At 42.1% G+C, this 24,287-nt stretch overlaps 1 protein-coding gene across 3 annotated transcripts in view; it reads right to left on the reverse strand.

Moving 5' to 3' along the window:
- ip6k1 (inositol hexakisphosphate kinase 1) overlaps nucleotides 1–24,287 on the reverse strand; it is a 92,977-nt gene that overhangs the window by 39,907 nt on the left and 28,783 nt on the right. For 2 of the 3 annotated variants that reach the window (XM_052018526.1, XM_052018528.1), the window contains exon 2: nucleotides 9,550–9,931. In XM_052018526.1, coding sequence (XP_051874486.1) covers nucleotides 9,550–9,772 — 223 coding nt within the window. In that variant the 5' untranslated portion in view covers nucleotides 9,773–9,931. Of the gene's footprint in view, nucleotides 1–9,549; nucleotides 9,932–10,429; nucleotides 10,519–24,287 lie in introns of all 3 variants that reach the window. The other variant, XM_052018527.1, reaches the window with a different exon arrangement.

Consider the following 24,287-nt stretch of genomic DNA (forward strand, 5'->3'; position numbering starts at 1 on the left):
GAAAGGTGGTAGCCTGTTCAACACTGAGAAGTTTAACTATGACAAAAATCTCGTGACTTTCTTCCTGTGTTACAATAACTTATTACTGGAAAATACTACAAAGCAGTCCTACTTAAACAAGATTTTATCCAGTATCTTTTTGTATTAATCCACAGAATGTGATTTCAGGCAAGACTTGTGTTTATTGACCACAACTAAACCCATGAGAATATCAGCCTCCTTGAACTGCTTTGGTTCCTGTGGTAAAACTAGTTCTACATGCCTGTGAAGGTAGGGAGCTACAAGATTGAAAGCCATGATGAAAGAACTGTGATCCATTTCCAAGTTAGGACAGAGTACCATTGGAGATGAAGACAAAAGAGACTGCAGATGTTAGAATCCAGAACAAAAGCATGACGCTGGAGGAACTTGACAGGTCAAGCAGCATCCATGGAGGTAAAAGGTGTAAGCTGACATTTCAGGCTGAGACTCTGCATCAGGACCAGATGCTGGGCCTCAACTTGAAACAGCAACTTACAACTTTTACCTCCACAGATGTTGCTTGACCTACTGAGTTCTTCCAGCATTCTATTTTTGTACTGCTTGAAAATGGTTATATTTCCATTTGGTGATGTCCTTGTCCTGTTAGTTGGAAGTGGCCGAGTTGCAATGCACTTTTGGAAAAGTCTTGGTAAATTATTGCACTGCATTTTATAAAAGGTATGTAAAACAGCCAGAGTGACAACAACAGAGAAAATGTTTCTCTGGTGGGTGAAGGGTTTGCCAGTCAAGCAGGCTACTTTGTCCATTCGTGAGCACCATTGGAGCTGCACTCATCCAGGGGGTAAGTGGAGAGTATTCCATCACATTTTCTCTGGTCTTACAGACATGTGGTAGTCCAAGAGTAAACAGAAATCCTCAGGATATTGGTAGTTAAGATTCAGCAACAGTAAGTAGCCAGTGAACATCGAGGGTGAGTGGTGTAGACCCTTATCGGAAATGGTCACTGATTGGTAGGACTTTGTGGAGCAACCTGCTCTTGTTGCATTACATTGCCCTCTGGCAATAAAGGCTCACAGCAAGACTCTTGAAAACGTACACCACTTTCTATATCTCAGGAGCCACTTCTCGGCAGAGACCAATGTTGATGATGAAATTCACCAGGACCTTCAACTGGGATTGAGAAAGATGGTGCTTAAGATCAAGACCTCACACGCAGCACAAAACCTGAGTAGCAGTCATCCTGTCCTCTTATATGCTTCAGAGACCAAGATTACCTACTTACAGCAGGAACCTCAAGACTCTGGAAAAAAACACTGCCAATGCTCCAAAATCTTCCAAATTCAATGGAAGGATAATCAAACCAATTTCAGTTTCCTCTCCCAAGCCAACACACCCAAGTTGGCAGGCTGCATCATTTGCATGCCTGACCCCAGACTCCTGAAATAGAGGCTTTATTCGAAGCTGTTATGGTGAACAGAAATGATGATTCAACAATAAGCTCAAAGTATCCTTGAAGAAGTGCAGCTCCCACCGACTCCTGGGAACCTTCAGCCCATGACCATTCAAATCAGAGACTGAGAATTTGGGATAGTATAGAGAACCTCAAGTCCATGGGACCTCGAGTCAGGAGCACACAGAAGTCCAGCATATGCAGTAAAAGGAGTTCCTACCTCAGAAACTACTGACCCACCTGCTCGCTCCAACAGTGAAAAACTCTTGTCATTCCCACGTTGGCCTCATGAGCTCCCTCAGAACTCAGAGTGGAAGCAAGTCATCCTCAATCCCAATAGGCAGCATAAGAAGAGATAATGAAAACAAGTTGTTTTCGTCTCTCCCACTTTAACTCTGCCAAGATTAGGGATAACCCTCACGCCAGGAGGAATCATTGCCACAAACACCACCTTATGGCTTAGTAATTAGCCCAAATGTTCTTATAATAACTTTACTAAATCCATCAAGCTTTCAAAATAAATATAGCACTCTTATTTTAGCATTAGAATACGATACAGATATCAAACCCAGGGTGACTACTACATTACCGCATTAGTGCAATAACCACTTTAGGAATGATCTAATTTGTATTAAGCTGCATCTACATAGGGACATGGAGAATTTGTTGCAGCTCACTCTGCTTTTGTTTACTTAACCTGCTAACTAATAGCCAGCTCACAAACACTCTTGGTATTAACAACATTATCTAACCATGTCTTGGCATTTAATAGCTGCTCCAAAGAGATCTGTGAGAAGAGATGAAAGCTAATTAACATGCAAAGTAAATATAAACAGAAAATGCTGGAAACACTCAGTGAGTCAAACAGCAGCAGTGGAAAATTAACATTTCAGGTTGAAGATGCGTTCCCAGCATTTTCTGTTTCCATTGCGAACTTCCAATATCTGCAAATTTTGGATTTTGATGCAAAGTTAGTACTCAGATTTATCCCTGAGAGTGTATATTTTTAGTATCAATATAAAAGAATTGTTGTTATCAATATGATTAAGTGGTACTAAGCGTGCACCATTTTCCAAAGATAATATTACAAAGATAGTGAGTGCAACAGCAATTACCCAAGTCCAGTAGAATTAAGAAATAGAATGAAATATTTACTTTTTCCAAATTCAAGGCTTGCACTTCAGTAACTGTGGCAAACCACTCAAAGGGGAAGAGCAAACAGGTGGGAGAAAGGGGAGAGGGAAGAAATAAGAAAGAGCAGAGAGAAAATAGAAAGCTACATGAATATGCAAAGAATGGAGAGATATGAACCATGTTTAGGCAGAAGGGATTAGTTTAATTAGGCATCATTAGCTTACTTAGTTCGGCACAATACTGTGGGCCGAAAAGCCTGTTCCTGTGCTGTATTTCGTATGTCACTAAAGACTCTTGCAAATTTCTATAGAGGTATGGTGGAGAGCATTCTGACTGGTATGGAGGCTCCAATGTACAGGATCGCATGAGGCTGTAGAGGTTTGTAGACCCAGCCAGCTCCATCACGGGCACAACCCTTCCCACCATTGAGGATATCTTCAAGAGGTGCTGCCTCAAGAAGGTGGCGTCCATCATTATGGACCCTCACCACCCGGGACATGCCCTCTTCACGTTACTACCATCGAGGAGGTGGTACAGGAGACTAAAAGTCCACACTCAATATTTCAGGAACAGCTTCTTTCCCTCTGCCATCAGATTTCTGAAAGGTTCATGAACCCATGAACACTACCTTGTTATTCCTCCTTCGCACTATTTATTTATTTTTGTAACTTATAGTTATTTTTTGTCTTGCACCGTACTGTCGCCACAAAACAACAAATTTCACAACATATGTAAGTGATAATAAACCTGATTCTGATTTGCTCTATGTTCTGTATCATGGTTATATAACTGTCTGATTCAAACCCCTGCCCCCCCCCCAACCCCCATCTAGTATATTGCGTTCAGTTCTGAAAGGATACTCTAGCCTTCGAACAGGAATCGAGCCGATTTATCAGGAATGATACTTGGACCAAAAGTGATAAATACTAAAGCAAGTTGAAGGGACTCAGCCTGTATTGCCTTCAGTAAAGATGACAGAATGATTATATTTGAAATGATTATCAAGTTTCACAAAGTAATCAAGATGGTATTTCCAACATTCTCTTATATTTCATATTTCCAGCAATATCTATGTTCTGTATCACACAGCTTAGTATGTTCATTCGTTTCCAGTTCCTCTCTAAATGCTGGCACCATAGGCAACCACATTGCAAGGGTGATCTTGGGTTCCACCTTATCACTGAAATTCCCTCTCCACCCCTCCTATCTTTGCAACTTAAAACAGGGCTGCTTTCTCACTTTTCCAGTTGTTATCAAGGTTCATTGATCTGAAACATTATCTGTTTCTCTCTCACCACACACAGTGATGAATATCCCCAGCAACTTGTTTTGTAGGAGAAACTTTTCTTCTTATGAGTAAACCAAGAACTGGGAACCAAAACCCTAAAATTAGAGTTAGGATAGTTGAGTGCAATGTCAAGAAGTATTTTCCTCACACAAAAAAATGATGAACATTTGGAACCCTCACAAAGTAGCTATTAAGGCTGTTGGTCAAATGAAAATTTATGAATTGAAACTCATCAAATTTTTGTTAAGCATGGTATTAAAGGTTACAGAACCAAGATGAGTAAGTGGAGTTAAGATGCAGATCAGTTATGAATTAAGTGAATAGCAGTGTAGTGCTGAGGAACCGAATAAGCTCCTTGTGCTTCTAAGAAGAGGACAAAGAAGTGAGAGGAATAATATATTCAATGCAGAAATCTGACTGTTGGCCCACTTGATATTGATCAGCATAGTACTGGTTTAGAACCACTAGGCAGTGTTTTATAATTTAAAATTGCAAATGTTGGAAATCTGAAATAAAAACAGAAAAGAGAACACCACCATCTAGAAGTTACCCAACCTAACACCGTCCTGACTTGGAAATATATCACTGTTCCTTCATCATCACTGGATCAAAATCCTGGAACTCCTTCCCCACAGCAACGTGGTTATATCCATAACACAAGGACTGCAGCGGTTCAAGAAGGCAACTCACCACCACCTTCTCAAGAGCAATTAAATGCTGGCTCAGCCTGCAAAGCCCGTATCCCTTGAATGAATGTATTAAAAAATCTTATTGGAATGGAAATTACAAAAGATGATCATTGAATGTGGAGGTTGGTGGGATGAAAGGTGAGGACCAGGGGAACCTCTGTCCAGGAGATGGGGCTGAGAACACAGGTGTGGGAAATAGATGAAATGCACATTATGGTGTGGAATAAACCATGGTTCATACAGTCCAAGATGATGATTGCTTGGAACTGGAACAGCTGTTGGTCATTTAATCTCTTAAGCCATCAACTTGACCACAGCTGATTGGTCCCTCAGCTCTAATCACCCAACTTTATTCTGTACCCCTCTAACACAATTCTACATTGAAAGTGTCAATTGATTTTCAGCACCCAAAACATTTTGGACAGAGTTGGAGATTTCCTGATCTCACTCTTTCCTACTTTCAATCTATTTTTAAGATGGTGCTCCTTGCTTTGAATCCTCCCACTAAAGGAAGTATTTTTGTCAAATCTACCCTATCAAAATCCTTTGTCATTGCCTCTCAGTCTTTGTTGCTTTGTGGAGCACAAAACCAAGTTCATGTCACCTGTTTCTACAATATAAATCCATCCTTGAGCTTTCAAACCAGGAACTAAAAGTGAGTCCTGCCACGGTACTAACATCTCAGACCTGTGGTCTGTATTCACCAACTATATACATAGCAGTGCCACAAATAGCAATGACCTCTTCAATCCCTGTGCAATGCATTCCAAGTATTTAGTTAAAACATCTGTACTTTTCTAATTTGGGACTTGCTCTTGATATTATATTGCAAAGTGTCATCTGCAGCTTTATGTGTAGCACTATGGAATGGTTAGCTCCAGCTTACCAGCCACGTTCCATAGTTTTAGTGATGTAGCATCCCCAATAATTAATAACAAAAGGCTGCTGCTGCTAGTATTAGTTTCAGATGAGATTTTCCTTAATGCATAGCTATCCTACAAGGTATAGTCCCATAGAGTTTTGCTGAAACAAGTGTTTCCTTGATTTCCCAATAAATTCCAGTGTTAAACTGTACAAACTAAAAGCCGATTTCAAGTTCAACCTTCATTCTGTGCTATGTTACTTGACCTTAGCATATGTTAACAATAGGAACAGTAGGATTGGGCTCCATGTGGAAAATCAGTCAAGGTCCCATTCAGTTCTGACAAAGGGTCTTCAATCGGAAACATTAACCATTTCCCTTTCCACAAATGGTGTCAGACATGTTGAGTGTTCCCAACATTTTCTTTTTTTATTTCAGTTTCCATTACATAATGGTCACTTCTGTTTTACTGGAGGAAATTATTGTTTAAAAAGCCTGGATATTGGATCAGCAGACTGACAACACAGGGCGCATAATGTCAAGAGAAATGGTAGAGAGGTAAAGCCAGTGCTGCCCATATGTATTTGAAATGTGAAACGTTAAACTCTCGAAGGATAGCATATAGATAAGGAAGAGGGGCAAGCCTTGGGAAATTCCAGACGTAACAGTGAGGGGAATGGAAGTCATTGCTGAAGATATGCTAGTTGTGATCTGATAAAGTCACCTGTAGAAAGCAAGCACCCATTAACCAGACAATGCAAGAAGGGTATTAGCAATATCTTTCTGGTATCAAATGGCTATACAGTAAAATGAAGATGAATAAAAAACTGAAAATGCACAATGGTGACATTCTGAGGATGTTATTTGTAATGATGTTAGAGCTGTTTCAAAGCAGGAGGAAAGGCTGGAATTTAATTGGAGATTTCAATAAGAGTATTACAGGTAAGATCACTGAGGATTTGGGATCAAGATCTGGAGTTTTCCTGCATTTGCACCTTGATACATCTGCAATGTGGGTGCAAACTAACTGCATTGTTTACAAGATCATAGAATTGGCCTTGAGTAACACTCATAATAAAAAGAAGCACAAATTGCCCTGAACTGTTTATGCCCATCCATCAAACCTGACATCCGAACAAACTTCTGGCCATAAAACATACCATGTCCCCGAATCCAGTTCATATTCATTCCAATTGCATACGACTCAACTACTTTAGAGGGCTTTTCAATGGGGTCCTTTAACATTTATTGGAAAGCAATTCTCAGTTCAGATTTTTTTAATGATACTTGTTATCAATACACATTAATTAAAATAACAAAAGCTTCCCTGATTCCAGGTTCTCAAACATTGTGTGCCTGATGAATGGTCTGTAAAAGAAAATTTTAGGATTCAAGGAAGAAAAACTGGTGAGGTTCTGATTATTCCACTGGACTAAATTATTTCTCCTAATTGATGCATAGTTACATTTAGGCGTAGTCCAATGAGATTAAATCACACGCAAGCATTCTCCTAAAGTTAGCAAAACAGATTTGCTTCCAGATCTATATATTCAGGGATTTTGGAAAGAAAAAGGAGGGTGGAGACACAGCACTTGCTTGCAAGAACAAAAGGATTGCAATTAGATTTTGAAAGATGGGCATTGATCGTCATTTTGAAAGAGGGCATGGGGGTCGCTACCAGGAAAGCATTGAGAGAAAAGTTCTCCATGTGGCTCAATGGTAAAGTACTAACCAGCAAATGGATCCCAATTTTGTGCACTTGAGAAACAAAGTACTGCAGATGCTGGAATCTAGATGAAAAACGCTATGATGCTGGAGGAACTCAGCAGGCCAGGCAGAACCCACGGAGAAAAACAGGCCGTCAATGTTTCAGGTCAGGACCCTTCTTCAGGACTAAAGAAAGGAAAAGCCCAATATATAGGAGGGAAAAACAGAGCAGTGATAGGTGGACAAAAGAGGGGAGGCAGGGTGGGCACAAGTTAGTGATAGGCAGGCGCGGAGCAGGAGGGGAGAGCAGATCCACTGGGGGAATAGGTCAAAGGTAAGGAGAGAAAAAGGGGGTAGAAAAAAGAGATGTGCACAGTTTAGGTCAGGGTGAAGTACTGCTCAACTAAAAAAGGGAGAAGAGAAATAAATTCATCTGCTGGGTTTCTACTCCAGACTGTTCTATCATGACAACCAAATCCCACACATCTTGTTGACAGTGTAATTGCAGTGTAAAGGTCAGGATAGAAACTCTTATGAAGAACAGCCATTTTCATTAGATATCATAGGGCTGGGTACCATATCCATTGTTCGAGGATTACCTGAACCTCGTGTGATCAGGTATACTATTTATACTAGTATCAATAACTTTAATGGACCAAAGTGAGCTGGATTCAGTCTGCTGCCAGGACTCGACACTTGCAATCTCTGCCTCACTGGTTTGGATGCCAGAGACTAATCGAGCAGCCAGGAAACATCCAGATAGGTATAGTGAAGCCTCAGCGGCGAGTAGGCTGAGGCTACATACAGCTAAGGCCCTGCTCAGGGAACAGCATTTGAGAAGAGGCAAGGCTAGGGAGGAGCCTAATTGCTTTGTAAAACTCTTAAATGACTCCGATATCATAACATTTGAAACTTATTTAGATTGCTTTAAATGAAGTAAAAATTTACAAACTACAAAAATAAAATTAAAAATATTAAAACACTAAGAAATCATTAAAGATATTAAAATAAAAGTAAAAACAAAATGATTTAAGCTTTGGAACCTGACCTCCAGGCCAGGAATCCCATTCAAAGGTATGGCATATCCACTTCTACACCCTACTCCCCAGCATAACCAAGCTCTGCTGCTGGACTCCACGTCGATCTAAGTCTAGGACCACTTATCTGACAACTGGCCAAAACTAGCATTGTCCACGTTAATGAAAGCTAGCCTTACACATATGTCCATTTATTCAAGCCAGAGTGCTGCAAGGACTAATGGACTATTGTGTCATTTCAGAAGAAAATATGGTAGAACCAGCATTACGAGTTTGGTCAGTGCAATATTCTTGCACTGTTAAATCTAGAGCTCAACTTAACAAGCATTAAGGACTATCTTCAAACAAAAGAGCTGGTCATTGACTTCAGGAAAGGGGGCGGTGTACATGCACCTGTCTACATCAATGGTGCTGAGGACGAGAGGGTTTAGAGATTCAAGTTCTTGGGAGTAAACATCACCAACAGCCTGTCCTGGTCAAATCACGTAGATGCCACAGCCAAGAAAGCTCACTAGCGCCTCTACTTCCTCAGGAGGCTAAAGAAATTTGGTTTGTCCCCTTTGGCTCTCACCAACTTTTACCGATGCACCATAGAAAGCATCCTATCTGGATGTATCACGGCTTGCTCTGCCCAGGACCACAAGAAGCTGCAGAGAGTTGTGGACACAGCCCAGCGTATCACGGACACCAGCCTCCCCTGTCTTTACCTCTCATTGTCTTGGTGCAGCAGCCAGCATAATCAAAGACCCCACCCACCTGGGTCAATCTCTCTTCTTTCCTCTTCCATCGGGTAGAAGGTACAGGAGCCTGAGGGCACATACCACCAGACTTCTACCCCACTGTGATAAGACTATTGAACAGTTCCCTTATACAATGAGATGGACTCTGACCTCACGATCTACCTTGTTGTGACCTTGCACCTTATTGCACTGCACTTTCTCTGTAGCTGTGACACTTTACTCTGTACTGTTATTGTTTTTACCTGTACTACATCAATGCACTTTGTACTAACTCAATGTAACTGCACAGTGTAACGAATTGACCTGTACGATCGGGTTGTAAGACAAGCTTCTCATTATACCTCGGTACAAGTGACAATAATAAACCAATACCAATTATTTGCATCCAGTTCTCTAGCATTAGGACTAATTTATGTGACCATAAGTGATGTGGATTACATATTGTATCTATTTAAAGTACAAATACTGCGGAGATCAACTGATTCAGTGAACAGTCAAATATGCTGCCAAATTGTTCTCACTTAATCCAGGTTACAAACAGTACCACTCATCTTAAGCCATTCGAAACCAAACTTAGTGCAGGCTTCCTTGGAATTTGCACTCATGCGATAGATAAAAACAAACTGCTAACTTGTGTTAAAAGGTTTTTTGATTTCTCACCTTTGTACTCTGGAGTAAATTCTTTCATTTCTGGTGGCAATGACTCGTAGAACCTCTGCTCCCGACTGATGAGGGGCTTACAAACTGTATGGTCATCATAGCGCATCATGCTGGTGTGCCCGCCAACCTGATGATTGAAGGGCTCCAAGAGAACTCCTTTGCTTCTCTCTGGAACTGTGTTGTTACTGTATTTCCCCACTTCCATGGTGTCCAAAAGGCACATTGCGTTACTGGGCCACAACTCAGAGGAGACATGGAGCACAGCGCATAGGTCTGGTTACGCTGGCTGTAGGTGTATGGGCCAGAGGACCAGCCCTCAGGACCAATATCTCCAGGGAAGAGATGTTTTAAAATCCACACAAGTCCTGCTTAATGCACGCTTCTAAAGAGAAAAGGAAAAAGAAAAATGTAAACTCACGTAAACTCCAGTAATCCACGGACTGGCACCTCACGCTTTTACGACAATGTTTGCACTGGCTACAAGCAATCACTGAAAAATCTTAATCAATTTCCAGGTAGTCTTAAAACTAATAGAATTCTCATCAGATAGGCCATGGGAGAGTCTCACACTTTTCATAAATTTGAAACTGGATGGTTAAAGTAAAATCAAATTTACTCAGAATCCCAAGCACCACTAGGATGCTTAAATTTAATTTTTAAAATGAAAAATGGCCATTCCTCAAAATCTCTAGCTTTCATAAATATTTTCATACAAAAACAGTACAATAAATTTGGTCATTTATGCATAGTAGCATAAGTAGGCTGTTGACAAAAAGCAAGATAACATAAACAGATCAGTATAATCAGCATTAACCCTGCTGCACATTTACTTATTGAAAAGTCACTTGTCTAAACCAAACAGAAGATCCGTTCAACGCACATTAGGAATACTCGATCTGTTCCTCTTATGGCACTGTATCCATTCCTCTGTGTCTATAACAGTTTAAAAGAAGCTGGAGTATCAAAGGCCTGAAAATAACAAGCAGGACATTGTGACTGGCAATGCAAGTGATGATGTAAGCTGTTTATAAAGGCTGCACTGAAAACACAACAGGACAGCACCTCATATAGGCAACAAGTTGTCTATTTTTAAAAACAATGAGGAGCTCTCCTATGGAAAGCCAGATAGTGCAACACTTAAAACGAGAGAGGTACAACTTTATTCTGCTAAGGAGGAACTGTGATAAATAGTTCAATTAACAGTTATGGGATACTTTACAATTTCAATCCAAGTCTTCAATGAGTCATAATTTTCTCCAGTTTTACATGAAATATCACTGTTTTCTGAAGTCAGCGTCTTTTCTACCCACTTCCATTGCACTAATTATCATTTTTGCATCCAGTTCAATGAAGTAAACTTGAAACCCTGAATTTTACTCCAAGAACTCTCACCTCGCTCCTCACCTCTATTCGGTTCCTGAAACTCTTCAGTTAAAGGTTCAGTGTGCCAGGTAGTCACCCATGATCCATTTTCAATGAACAACGTCCAAAGAATGGCACACCTAACCTGACTGTAGTGTTTTCATATTTCTACCCATGAAGCAACTTGATGTTCTTTATAGGAAACAAAGAAATGGCAGACGAACTGAATAAGTATTTTGCATCAGTCTTCACTGTGGAAGACATGGGCAATGTGCCAGAAATTCAAGAGTCAGGGGGCAAAAGTGAGCATAGTCACTATTACAAAGGAGAAGGTACTTGGGAAGCTAAAAGATCTGAAGATAGATAAGTCACCCGGACTAGATGGACTACACCCCAGGATTCTGAAGGAGGTAGCTGAAGAGATTGTGAAGGCATTAGTAATGATCTTTCAAGAGTCACTGGATTCAGGAATGGTTCCAGAGGACTGGAAAATGACAAATGTCACTCCACTCTTTAAGGAGGGAGGCAAAAGACAAGAAATTATAAGCCAGTTAGCCCAACTTCAGTGGTTGATAAGATGTTAGAGTCCATTATTAAGGATGAGGTTTCAGGGTACTTGGAAGCATATCATTGGAACAGACTGAAGTCAGCATGGTTTCCTTAAGGGGAAATCTTGCCTGACAAATCTGTTGGAATCCTTTGAGGAAGTAGCAGGCAGGATAGACAAAGAGTCAGTGGATGTTGCTTACTTGGATTTTTAGAAGGCCTTTGACAAGGTGCCACACGAGGCTGCTAAACAAGATAGGATGATATAACAGGGAAGGTAATAGCATGGATAGAAGACTGGCTGACTGGCAGAAAGCAAAGAGTGGGAATAAAGGGGGCCTTTTCTGGTTGGCTGCCGGTGACTCGTGGTGTTCTGCAGGGGTCAGTGTTGGGTCCACTACTTTTCATGTTATATGTTAATGATCTGGATGACGGAATTGATGGCTTGGTAGCCAAGTTTGCGAATGATACAAAGATAGGTGGAGGGGCAGGTGTTGAGGAAGTGGGGAGTCTACAGAAGGACTTGGATAGATTGGGAGAATGGGCAAAGAAGTGGCAGATGGAATACAGCATAGGGGAGTGTATAGTTATGTACTTTGGTAAAAGGAATAAAGGCATAGACTATTTTCTAAATGGGGAGTGAATTCAGAAATTGGAGGTGCAAAGGGACTTGGAAGTCTGAATGCAGGATTCCCTAAAGGTAAACTTGCAGGTTGAGTTAGTAGTAAGGAAGGCAAATGCAAATGCAAATTCGTTTTGAGAGGAGTAGAATATAAAAGCAAGAATGTAATGTAGAGGCTTTATAAGGTGTTGGTCAGACCACATTTGGAGTATTGTGAGCAGCTTTCGGCCCCATATCTAAGGAAGGATGTGCTGGTGTTGAAGTGGGTCTAGAGGAGATTTACAAGAATGATCCGGGGAATGAAAGGGTTAATGTATGAGGAGCTTTTGATGGCTCTGGGCCTGTACTCACTAGAGTTTAGAAGGATGAAGGGGGATCTCATTGAAACCGCCCAAATATTGAAAGGCCTGGATAGAGTGGCCGTGGAGAGGATGTTTCCAGTAATGGGAGAGTCTAGGACCAGAGGGCACAGACTCAGAAAAGGTGATTCATTTAGAAGACAGATGAGGAGGAATTTCTTCAGCCAGATGGTGGTGAATCTGTGGAATTGATTGCCACAGACGGTTGTGGAGGCCAAGTCAATAGGTATATTTAAAGCGGAGGTAGATAGGTTCTTGATTAGTTCATGATCGAATGGCGGAGCAGACTCAATGGGTCGAAGGGTCTGATTCTACTCCTACGTCTTATGGTCTTATATTAAGAATGCTTCAGAGATAAGATGTTATTTGTGCCATCATAAATTATTACCCTGAGCACAATTCATTTCAGAAGCTCATTAAACTGGTGGAGAGTTGTATTGTTGAGCAAAATGCAGACAGATTTATCAATGATAGGATGAAAACTCCCAACAAACTGCGTGCTGCAAAACTGCATATTCGTTAAAGCTGCTGGCCATGAAGGAGGAAATGAAAACCAAAGGAGTTATTCTGCATCTAATTGCTATGCAGTTCAAAGAGTGCAGAATTCATCTAAGAACTGACCAGGTTCATACCAACAAAGACTGACTAGCTTGTGTGACCACAACAGCCACATGGACAACAGAGATTTGGAGTGGGAGCTTTGAAAGGAGGTGAGTCTCTGTGCATGTGCTTGTGAGTTTCACCTTGCAAGAGTCTAAAAGAGGACATTTGCAAATTGTTAGTAGTTTATTAGCTAATTAACAGCAGTGAAAAAAGGAAGATGGGTATAAGCGGAGCGGCCATCGTGTGAGTGGATCAGAGTTAGAGGGGGGACAGGCTTTGGCTCAAGAGGCTTCGGAGAGAGTAGGTGGAGGCTAAGGTAAGTCTCTGGTAAGTTTGTTCGCTTCTTTCTTTCTTTGATTTTCCATAGTTAGAATGGTTCCAGGGTCAGTGGTGCGTTCATCTTGTGGGCAGGTAGTGCAGAGTATCCCTGTGGCCATTCCCCTGAATAACAGGTATACCGCTTTGGATACTGTTGGGGGGAAACAACCTACCAGGGGAAAGCCGCAGTTTCCAGGTCTCTGGCACTGAGCCTGGTTGTGTGGCACAGAAGGGAAGGAAGGAGAGGAGGAAGCAGTAGTGATAGGGGATTCAATAGTAAGGGTGGCAGACAGGAGATTCTGTGGACATGAAAGAGGCTCCCAGATGCTATGTTGCCTCTTGGGTGCCAGGGTCAGGTACGTCTCAGATCGGGTCCACAGCATTCTGAAGGGGGAGGGCAAACAGTCAGAGGTCATAGTACATATTGGTACCAATGACATGGGTAGGAAAAGAGATGAAGTCCTGATGAGGGGATATAGGGAGCTAGGGAGGAAGTAGAAAAGCAGGATCTCAAGCGTAGTAATCGCTGGATTGCTGCCTGTACCATGCGCCAGTCAGGGTAAGAATAGGTTGATTTGGCAGATGAATGTGTGGCTGAGGAGCTGGTGCAGGGGGAAGGGTTTCAGATTTGTGGATCATTGGGATCTCTTCTGGGGAAGGTATGACCTGTATAAAAGGGACAGGTTACAGCTGAACTCGAGGGGGACCAATATTCTTGCAGGCAGCTTTGCTAGAGCTGTTGGGGAGGGTTTAAACTAGTTTGGCAGAGGGATGAGAACCTGAGTGATAAATCAGAGGTTGGTGCATTTAGTGTACAAGTAGATGCAGCATGTAGAAAGACTGTGAGGAAGGATAGGCTGTTGAAAGGGCAAAATTGCAGTCAGTTGAATGGAATTAAGTGTGTCTACTTTAATTAGGAATGAGGGTGATGAACTTCAAGCATGGGTAAGTACATGGAACGACGACATTGTAGCCAGTAGAGAGACTTGGCTGTCACAAGGACAGGAATGGCTGCTGGATATTCCAGGCTTTAGATGTTTCAAAAGGACAGGGATGGAGGTAAAAGAGGTAGGGGAGTGGCTTTGCTGATCAGGGACAGTATCACAGCTGTAGAAAGGGAGGATGTCCTGGAGGGATCGTCTACTGAGTTAGTGTGGGTGGAAGTCAGAAATAGGAAGGGAGCAATCACTGTACTGGGAGTATCCTGCAGACCCCCCAATAGCAGCAGAGACACTTAGGATCAATCAGGAGGCAGATTTTGGAGAGGTGCAAAAATAACAGGGTTGTTGTCATCGGTGACTTCAACTTCCCTAATATTTATTGGCACCTCCATAGTGTCAAGGGGATAGATGGGGCAGTTTGTTAGGTGTGTCCAGGAAGGGTTCCTGACACAGTATGTGGACAGGCCATACTGGACCTGGCACTCAGCAATGAACCTGATCAGGTTTCAGATCTCTCGGTAGGCGAGCATTTTGGAGACAGTGACCATACATCCTTGAACTTTACCATACCCTTGGAGAGAAATAGGAGCAGACAATAATGGGAAGGTATTTAATTGGGGGAGGGGGAATTATGATGCTATTAGGCAGGAACTTGGGAGCGTAAATTGGGAACAGATGTTCTTGGGGAAGTGCACAGCGGAAACGTAGAGGTCGTTTAGGGAGTACTTGCATGGGGTTCTGGATAGGTTGGTCCCATTGAGGCAAGGTAAGGATGGTAGAGTGAAGGAACCGTGATTGACACGAGACGTAGAATATCCTGTCAGAAGGAAGAAAGCAGCTTACCTCAGGTTTAGAAAGCAAGGATCAGACAGGGCTCTGGAGAGTTACAAGGTAGCCAGGAGGGAGCTTAAGAATGAATTTAGGAGAGTTAGAAGGGGGCATGAGAAGGCCTTGGCGAGTAGGAATAAGCAAAACCCTACACGTATGTGAAGAACAGGAGGATGAGTAGAGTGAGGGTAGGACCGTTCAGGGATAAAAGATGTGCCTGGAGTCGGAAGAGGTAGGGCAGGTCCTTAATGAATACTTTGTTTCAGTATTCACCTTGACGTTTGTGAGGATAGCATACAACAGGCTGATACTCTAGGGCATGTCGACATGAGGAAAGAGGATGTGCTTGAACTTTTGAAAAACATTGGGATAGATAAGTCACCGGGGCTGGATGGGATTATGGCCAAGGTTATTACGGGAAGATAGGGAAGAAATTGCCGCACCTTTAGTGATGATCTTTGTCTCCTCATTGGCCACAGGAGTAGTGCCCGATGATTAGAGGGTGGCAAATGTTGTTCCTTTGTTCAAGAAAGGGAGTAGGGACATCCCTGGGAATTTCAGGCCAGTCTAACTTCAGTGGTGGGCAAATTACTGGAGAAGATTCTTAAAGACAGGATTTATGGGCATTTGGAGAAGCATTGGCTGATTAGGGACAGTCAGCATAGCTTTGTGGGGGGCAGGTCATGCTTCATGAGCCTGACTCAATTCTTTGAAGATGTGACAAAGCATATTGATAAAGGTAGCGCAGTGGATGGATTTTAGTAAGGCATTTGATAAGGTTCCTCATGAAAGGCTCAATCAGAAAGTCAAGAGACAGGGATCCAGGGAAACTTGGCTGTGTGGATTCAGAATTGGCTCATCCAGAGAAAACAGAGGGTAGTGGTTCACGGAGAGTATTCTGGCTGGAGGTCGGTGACCAGTGGTGTTCCGCAAGGATCTGTTCTGGGACCCCTGCTCTTTGTGAACTTTATAAATGACTTGGATGAGGATGTGGAAGGGTGGGTTACTAAGTTTGTTGATGACACAAAGGTGGTGTTGTGGATAGTGTAGAAGGTTGCTGTAGATTACAGCAGGACATTGACAGGATGCAGAGCTGGGCTGAGAAGTGGCAGATGGAGTTCAACCTGGAAAAGTGTGAAGTGATACACTTTGGAAGATCGAATTTGAAGACAGAATACAAAGTCAATGGCAAGACTCTTAGCAGTGTGGAGGAACAGAGGGACCTTGGGGTCCATGTCCACAAATCCTTCAAGGTTGCCATGCAGGTTAATAGGGTTTTTAAGAAGGCGTATGGTGTGTTGGCCTTCATTAGTCGGGGTATTGAGTTCAAGGGCCATGAGGTAATGTTGCAGTCTATAAAACTCTGGTTGGACCACTCTTGGAAGTTTTGTTTTCAGTTCTGGTCGCCTCACTACAGGAAGGATGTGGAAGCTTTAGAGAGGGTGCAGAGGAGATCTACCAGGATGCTGCCTGGATTGGAGAGCATGTCTTATGAGGATAGGCTGAGTGAGCCAGGGCTTTTCTCTTTGGAGCAAAGGAGGATGAGAGATGACTTGATAGAGGTGTACAAGATGATAAGAGGCACAGATCAAGTGGACAGTCAGAGACTTTTTCCCAGGGTGAAAATGGCTAACACGAGGGGTCATAATTTTAAGGTGAATGGAGGAAGGTATAGGGGGGATGTCAGAAGTAAGTTGTTTTTTTTTTTACACAGAGAGTGGTGGGTGCATGGAACGCACTGCCGGCAGAGATGGTGGAGGCAGATACATTTGAGACATTTAAGAAACTCTTAGATAGCCACATGAATGATAGAAAAATGGAGGGCTATGTGGGAGGGAAGGGTTAGATAGATCTTAGAACAGGATAAAATGTTGGCAGAACATAGTGGGCTGAAGGGCCTGTACGATGTTCTAATGTACCAGGAAGCAACACGCTGGCAGAGAAAAAATACAAAAGCAGAATGCAAAAGCTTTACCTGCCTAACGCAAGGAGAACCAAGCAGTTAATGAGTTCAAAGGAACCAATGGTTAAATGAAACTTGGCCAGGAGAAAGCAGAAACTGTAGGGTAACATAGTCAACGAAAAGTTTCCTTTTGCAAACCAAAACACCTCTGGAAAATTCGGTCTTGGATAGTTCAATATTACGAGAGCCCCATGTTCCAAGCAAAATTACACTATCTCTGATCAGCATCTTTGTTAGAACTTTCCAAATGCTGCCATGGCTGAGGTTAATCAACCTGGCAGAGTCCAGAAAATGAACTACAAACTCTCTTTGTGGTGCACAGTTTGAGTATCACAAGCAGCCAAGTTGCTTTGCTTTGCCTTTTCTCTATTTCTCTTAAATCACTGAATCACAAGGATTCCTGCATGTTTAATTTGTGGAAGGGTCACTCAATGGGTTAGAATGTAGGCTTTCAATGGTATGATGATTATTGAGACAGATGATTGTTAAGACAGACATTAGCAGGTGCACGCACACATTTTATTGTATGTTGTGCTATTCACCATGCAGCTCTAGGCTTTTGTACCCTTCAGTTGTTTTTATCTCTGCTTGTTTATAATTCCCAAGCCATATCCATCCAAATGAACACACAAATTAGAAATGGAGTAGACCACTCCACCATTCAATCATGAATGGCTGCTCTGATTATGAACTCAAATCTGTATTCCCACCTACTCACAGTAAGCTTTCACCCCTTGCTTATCAAGAATCTACCTCAGCTTTAAAAGTATTCACAGTCTCTGCTTCCACCACCCTTTGAGAATGAGTTCTAAAGACTCGATCATTAGAGAAAAAAAATTCAATTCATCTCCGTCATAAATAGGTGACTTCATTTTTGAACAGAGACCTCCTAGTACTCCTAAAGGAAGAAATATCCTCTCCACATCCACTCTGTTATGACCCCTTGGTATTGAATATGTTTCAATCAAGCTGCCTTTCACTCTCCTAATCTTATACTTCTAATGACATGGAAGGAAGCTGTTCAGTCCATCAGGACCATGCCAGCTCCCAAAGGAGCAATCCGCTTAGTCCCATTCCCTCTCTCATTATGTCACTATACCCCTGCAACTTAATCTCTCTCTCCACATATCAGGCAATTCCCCTTTGAATCATTTTGCCATTAACCTACACTAAGTGGTAATTTATGGTAATTAACATACCAACATGTTTTGGGATGTTGGAGTGAATCCGGAGCACCCAGAGGAAACATATGCAGTCAGGAAAAGATCGTGCAAACTCCACACAGGTAGCACCCGAGGTTGGGATCAACCCTGGGTCCCCAGAGCCAAGACACAACAGTATTAATTGCTTTTAAACACCAGCAGATACGAGCTTAGTCTTTCAACCTTTCTTTGTAAGGAAACCTGCCCATTCCATGTAATAGACTAATAAACTATCTCTGAACTGCTGCCAACACACCTACATCCTTCCATAAATAAGGAAAACAATACATGGTTAGCTTTCCTAATTACTTGCACTGTTTACTAGCCTATAGCGAATCATGCATTAGCATACCCTGATCCATCTGCACTTTTAACCCACATTTCAGACTTCAGCCCAGAGTCTATGCTGACACACAGAGCAATTCCAGTCCATCACTAAATTTTTTCCCCCTGTAGCCCATTTTCCCCATATTCCCATCAATTCTCTACCACCCCCCCCCCCCCCATTCTACCAGTCACCCCTACACCATGGGAAATTTACAGCAGCCAATTTATCTACCCACCCATAGTCTTTGGGAGAGTGGTAGTGGTTGGTTGTTTCTCAGACTGGAGGCCTGTGACTAGTGGTGTGCCTCAGGGATCTGTGCTGGGGTCATTGTTGTTTGTTGTCTATATCAATGATCTAGATCATAATGTAGTAAATTGGATCAGCAAGTTTGCTGATGACACTAAGATTGGAGGCGTTGTGGACAGCGAGGAAGACTTTCAAAGCTTGCAGAGGGATCTGGACCAACTGGAAAAATGGGCCAGAAAATGGCAGATGGAATTTAATGCAGACAAGTGTGAGGTGTTGCATTTTGGAAGAACAAATCAAGGTAGGACATACACAGTAAATGGTAGGGCACTGAGGAGTGTGGAGGAACAAAGGGATCTGGGAGTTCAGATACATAATTCCCTGAAAGTGGCGTCACAGGTAGACAGGGTTGTAAAGAAGGCTTTTGGCACCCTGGCATTCATAAATCAAAGTGTATAGGAGTTGGGATGTTATGGTGAGGTTGTATAAGACATTGGTGAGGCCAGATTTGGAGTACTGTGTGCAGTTCTGGTCACCTAACTACAGGAAGGGTATCAGTAAGATTGAAAGAGTGCAGAGGAGATTCACTAGAACGTTGCCGGGTCTTCAAGAGTTGAGTTACAGGGAAAGATTGAACAGGTTAGGACTTTATTCCTTGGAGCGCAGAAGAATAAGGGGAGATTTGATAGAGGTTTACAAAATTATGAGGGGTATAGACAGTAAATGCGAGTAGGCTCTTTTCACCTAGATTGGGAGAGATAAGTACAAGAGGACATGGCTTTAGGGTGAAGGGGGAAAGATTTAGGGGGAACATTAAGGGGAACTTTTTCACTCAGTGAGTGGTGGGAGTGTGGAATGAGCTGCCATCTGACGTGGTAATTGCGGGCTCACTCTTAAGTTTTAAGAATAAATTGGATAGATACATGGATGGGAGAGGTCTGGAGGGTTATGGACTGGGTGCAGGTCAATGGGACTAGCGTATAAAGCTTCGACACAGACTAAAAGGGCCGATTGGCCTGTTTTCTGTGCTGTAGTGTTCTATGGTTCTTTGGGACTTAGGAGGAAACCCATGTGGTCACAGGGACTACTCCACACAGACGCCAATGGAGGTCAGGACTGATTCCAATCAATGGTGCTGTGAGAATGCAGCTCTACTAGCTGTGCCACCCTGCATTTTTGAGCTCTGCAATCCGTCAACATTTAGATTAAATGTTTTTATTTTTCACTTTTCCTATCAAAATAGGTTAATGTGAGAAAATGCAAACTTGTCTATCTATATTCATTTGTAGCATCCTTATGTCTTCAAAGTCTACTTTCCTGCTCATCTTTGTGACATCATCAAATTTAGCTAGTTTACCTTTGGGGCCTTCATTTATGTAAAATGTTGAGTGCCGATATCATTCCCTGTGGTACAGCATTCTTTGCATCTTGTTGACCAGAGAAAGACCCATGTCTACAGTTTCCTGCATCTTATGAAATGCCTTCTGAAAATCTTAGTAAATCCACTGATTCCTCTTTAGTGACCCATCCTGTTACTTCTTCAAACATGATTTCCCCTTCATCCCATGTTGATTTTGCCAAATTATGCTAACATTTTCCCCAAAGTGCTCCACATCATATTGTTAATAACAGCTAACATTTTCCCAATGAGAGATGTGAAGCTAACTGGCCTATAGTTCCTTGCGCTCTCCCTCTTTTGAATAAAGGCTTGATTGCCTTAATGGCATGAATAAGCCCAATGAATACAGTTCTGATGAAGGGTCCTAGACTTGGTATGTTAACTGTTTCTCTTTCCACAGTTGCTGCCTGACCTGAGTGTTTCCAGCATTGTTTTTATTACCATAAATAAATATTACCTCTCTCCCTTCATTCTCATCCGTTCTTTACATGCACCAAAATGAAATTAGTTTAGGGAGGTGCTAGAGAGGTAGCACAGACATAGTGAGCTGAAGGGCCAGTTTCTGTGCTGTGTGACTACGCCTATATGCACACATTTGAGCCAGTATCTCCAGATTACAATATTACACAATGACCATATGGTGATTACCTGACATTGGCCTTACTCAACAGAATGAATCAAAAATGCATGTTAGAAATAGTCAACTATTAGGTCTAAACAGTTTAGACCTGAATCTCTCCACAGTATTGGTTTATCAAATTTAATGTAGCAAAAGCATGCACTTGGACTGGTTTCTTAAAAAGAAAATCTGCTTAACCCAGTTCACTGGCAGCAATTATGGCTGTGGGTCCACCTCCTGATGGCCTAAAGCCCTTCAGCCATCTACCAGGTACAAATCAGAATGTGATTAAAATAATCTCCACTTTCCCGGATAAAGATATCTCCATCAACACTGCAGCAGCCCAATATCATTCAGGATAAAGCAGGCCACTTGATTGGCATCCCATTCATCACCTCCACTAGCAGGTATATCATGGCTACAGTGCCTACAAAATGCTTCCAGTTATAGATCTGAGACACCTCCCAAACCTGCAACCTCTACTATCATGAAGAACAACTAGTAAGTGAATTGGAACACCACTGCTTACATGTTCCTCTTCAGACTTGGGGGCCTGACTTACAAGGAGAGGTTGTGTAGACTAGGACTTAATTTCCTGGAACGTAGGAGACTGAGGGTGACCTGATGGAAGTATGCAAGATCATGAGGGGCATATAACAGGGTGAATGTACATAGTCTTTTTCCCAGGAGGGGGTGCTAAAAACAATAGGGCATAGGTTTAAGATCAGAGGTGAGAGATTGAAAAGGGATATCAGGGGCAGCTTCTTCACGCAAAGGGTGGTGGGTATTTGGAATGGGCTGCCAGAAATAGTGGTTGAGGTGGGTACATTAGCAACATATAAAAGCCATCTAGATAAGTACATAGATAGAGGTTTATGGGCAAAATGCAGGCAGATGGAACTAGGTCATTGGGCAACACAGTGGATGAGCTGGGCCAAAGGGTCTTTTTTCATGTTGTATGACTCTAAGTCATGCACCATCCCAATTTGAAGATACATCGCCATTCCTTCATTGCTCAATCTAAATCCTAGATCCAACAGCTATGTGGGAGTGCCTTCATCAGAAGAACTGCAGCAGCTCAAGGTGGTGGCTCACCAACACCTTCTCAAGGGCAATTAGAGATGGGTAATAAAAGTAGCCTTGCTCTTATCCTGAAAGACAAATAAATTGGCTGTGTCTTTTAGATACATAAACACAACATAAACCAATGATGTCACTGGGATTTCAGGGAAATTTAAGGGTGGACATGTGAGAGTTCTGCATTATATCCCATAGAGTAGTAATAGTTGCAGTAAAAAGCTTACTATTGGTGCTGGTAGCAGTGAATCAAAACAATGCAAATGCAATTTTTGAATAATGGCACCCATAAACCTGGCCATTGCAGTCAACCCATGTGCAAGTTCCCCAAGATCCTCACCCTTTCAAATTGAAATGACTCAAACTACCATACAGTGGCATGCAAAAGTTTGGGCAACCCTGGTCAAAATTTCTGTTACTGTGAATAGCTAAGCAAGTAAAAGATGACCTGATTTCCAAAAGGCGTAAAGTTAAAGATGACACATTCCTTTAATATTTTAAGCAAGATTACTTTTTTCCCCCCATCTTTTACAGTTTCAAAATAACAAAAAAGGAAAAGGGCCTGAAGCAAAAGTTTGGGCACCCTGCATGGTCAGTACTTAGTAACACCCCCTTTGGCAAGTATCACAGCTTGTAAACGCTTTCTGTAGCCAGCTAAGTCTTTCAATTCTTGTTTGGGGTATTTTTGCCCATTCTTCCTTGCAAAAGGCTTCTAGTTTTGTGAGATTCTTGGGCTATCTTGCATGCACTGCTCTTTTGAGGTCTATCATCCAAAATCTGTGGAAATTTAGGTTGGGGGACTGTGAGGGCCATGGCAAAACCTTCAGCTTGTGCCTCTTGAGGCAGTCCATTGTGGATTTTGAGGTGTGTTTAGGATAGTTATCCTGTTGTAGAAGCCATCCTCTTTTCATCTTCAGCTTTTTTTTTACAGACGGTGTGATGTTTGCTTCCAGAATTTGCTGGTATTTAATGGAATTCATTCTTCCCTCTACCAGTGAAATGTTCCCCGTGCCACTGGCTGCAACACAAGCCCAAAGCATGATTGATCCACCCCCGTGCTTAACAGTTGGAGAGGTGTTCTTTTCATGAAATTCTGCACCCTTTTTTCTCCAAACATACCTTTGCTCATTGCGGCCAAAAAGTTCTATTTTAGCTTCATCACTCCACAGGATACATCAGGCTTGTTTAGATGTTCCTTTGCAAACTTCTGAAACTGAATTTTGTAGTGAGGATGCAGGAAAGGTTTTCTTCTGATGGCTTTTCCATGAAGGTCATATTTGTGCAGGTGTCGCTGCACAGTAGAACAGTGCACCACCACTCCAAAGTCTGCTAAATCTTCCTGAAGGTCTTTTGCAGTCAAACAGGGGTTTTGATTTGCCTTTCTAGCAATCCTACGAGCAGTTCTCTCGGAAAGTTTTCTTGGTCTTCCAGACCTCAACTTGACCTCCACCATTCCTGTTAATTGCCATTTCTTAATTACATTACAAACTGAGGAAACGGCTACCTGAAAATGCTTTGTTATCTTCTTGTAGCCTTCTCCTGCTTTGTGAGCATCATTTATTTTAACTTTCAGAGTGCTAGGCAGCTGCTTTGAGGAGCCCATGGCTGCTGATTGCTGGGACAAGGTTTGAGGAATCAGGGTATTTATAAAGCTTTGAAATTTGCATCACCTGGCCTTTCCTAATGATGACTGAACAAGCCATAGCCCTTGCAAGCTAATGAAGGTCTGAGCTCAAATCTCTTGGGGTGCCCAAACTTTTGCATGGTGCTCCTTTTTTCACTCTAAAATTGTACAAAACAAAAATAATACAATTATCTTGCTAAAAATGTTGAAAAGAATGTTTCATCTTTAACTTTATGACTTTTGGAGATCAGTTCATCTTCTACTCACTTAACTATTCACAGTAACAGAAATATTGACCAGGGGTGCCCAAACTTTTGCAAGCCACTGTATATGAGACAAAACTTTAGTCTTCAATCCAACAGGCTATTGCTGGTCTTGCAATATTACCTGCCAGATTTGAGGCCTGATTTTTTTCTTTTAAACCACACTGTAGATTTACAACATGTGTTGTAGAAAGTGGTGTATATTAACATTCCTCCGTATCCCAATTTCTATCTCAAAAAAAGCACGTTGGAATACCCTGCCCTTTCAACTGCACAAAGTTGGAGAAGCAACAAGGAACTGAAACTTCTGTCTTCAACAGCTTCTGGAACAATTATACAAGATTTCAAGAAAGGAAACTGCTGAGAATGGCAGTAAGAACATAAGAAATAGGAGCAGGAGTAGGCCATCTAGCCCCTCGAGCCTGCTCCACCATTCAA

Source organism: Pristis pectinata, chromosome 6 (genome assembly GCF_009764475.1).
Source record: "Pristis pectinata isolate sPriPec2 chromosome 6, sPriPec2.1.pri, whole genome shotgun sequence".
NCBI classification, from domain to species: domain Eukaryota; kingdom Metazoa; phylum Chordata; class Chondrichthyes; order Rhinopristiformes; family Pristidae; genus Pristis; species Pristis pectinata.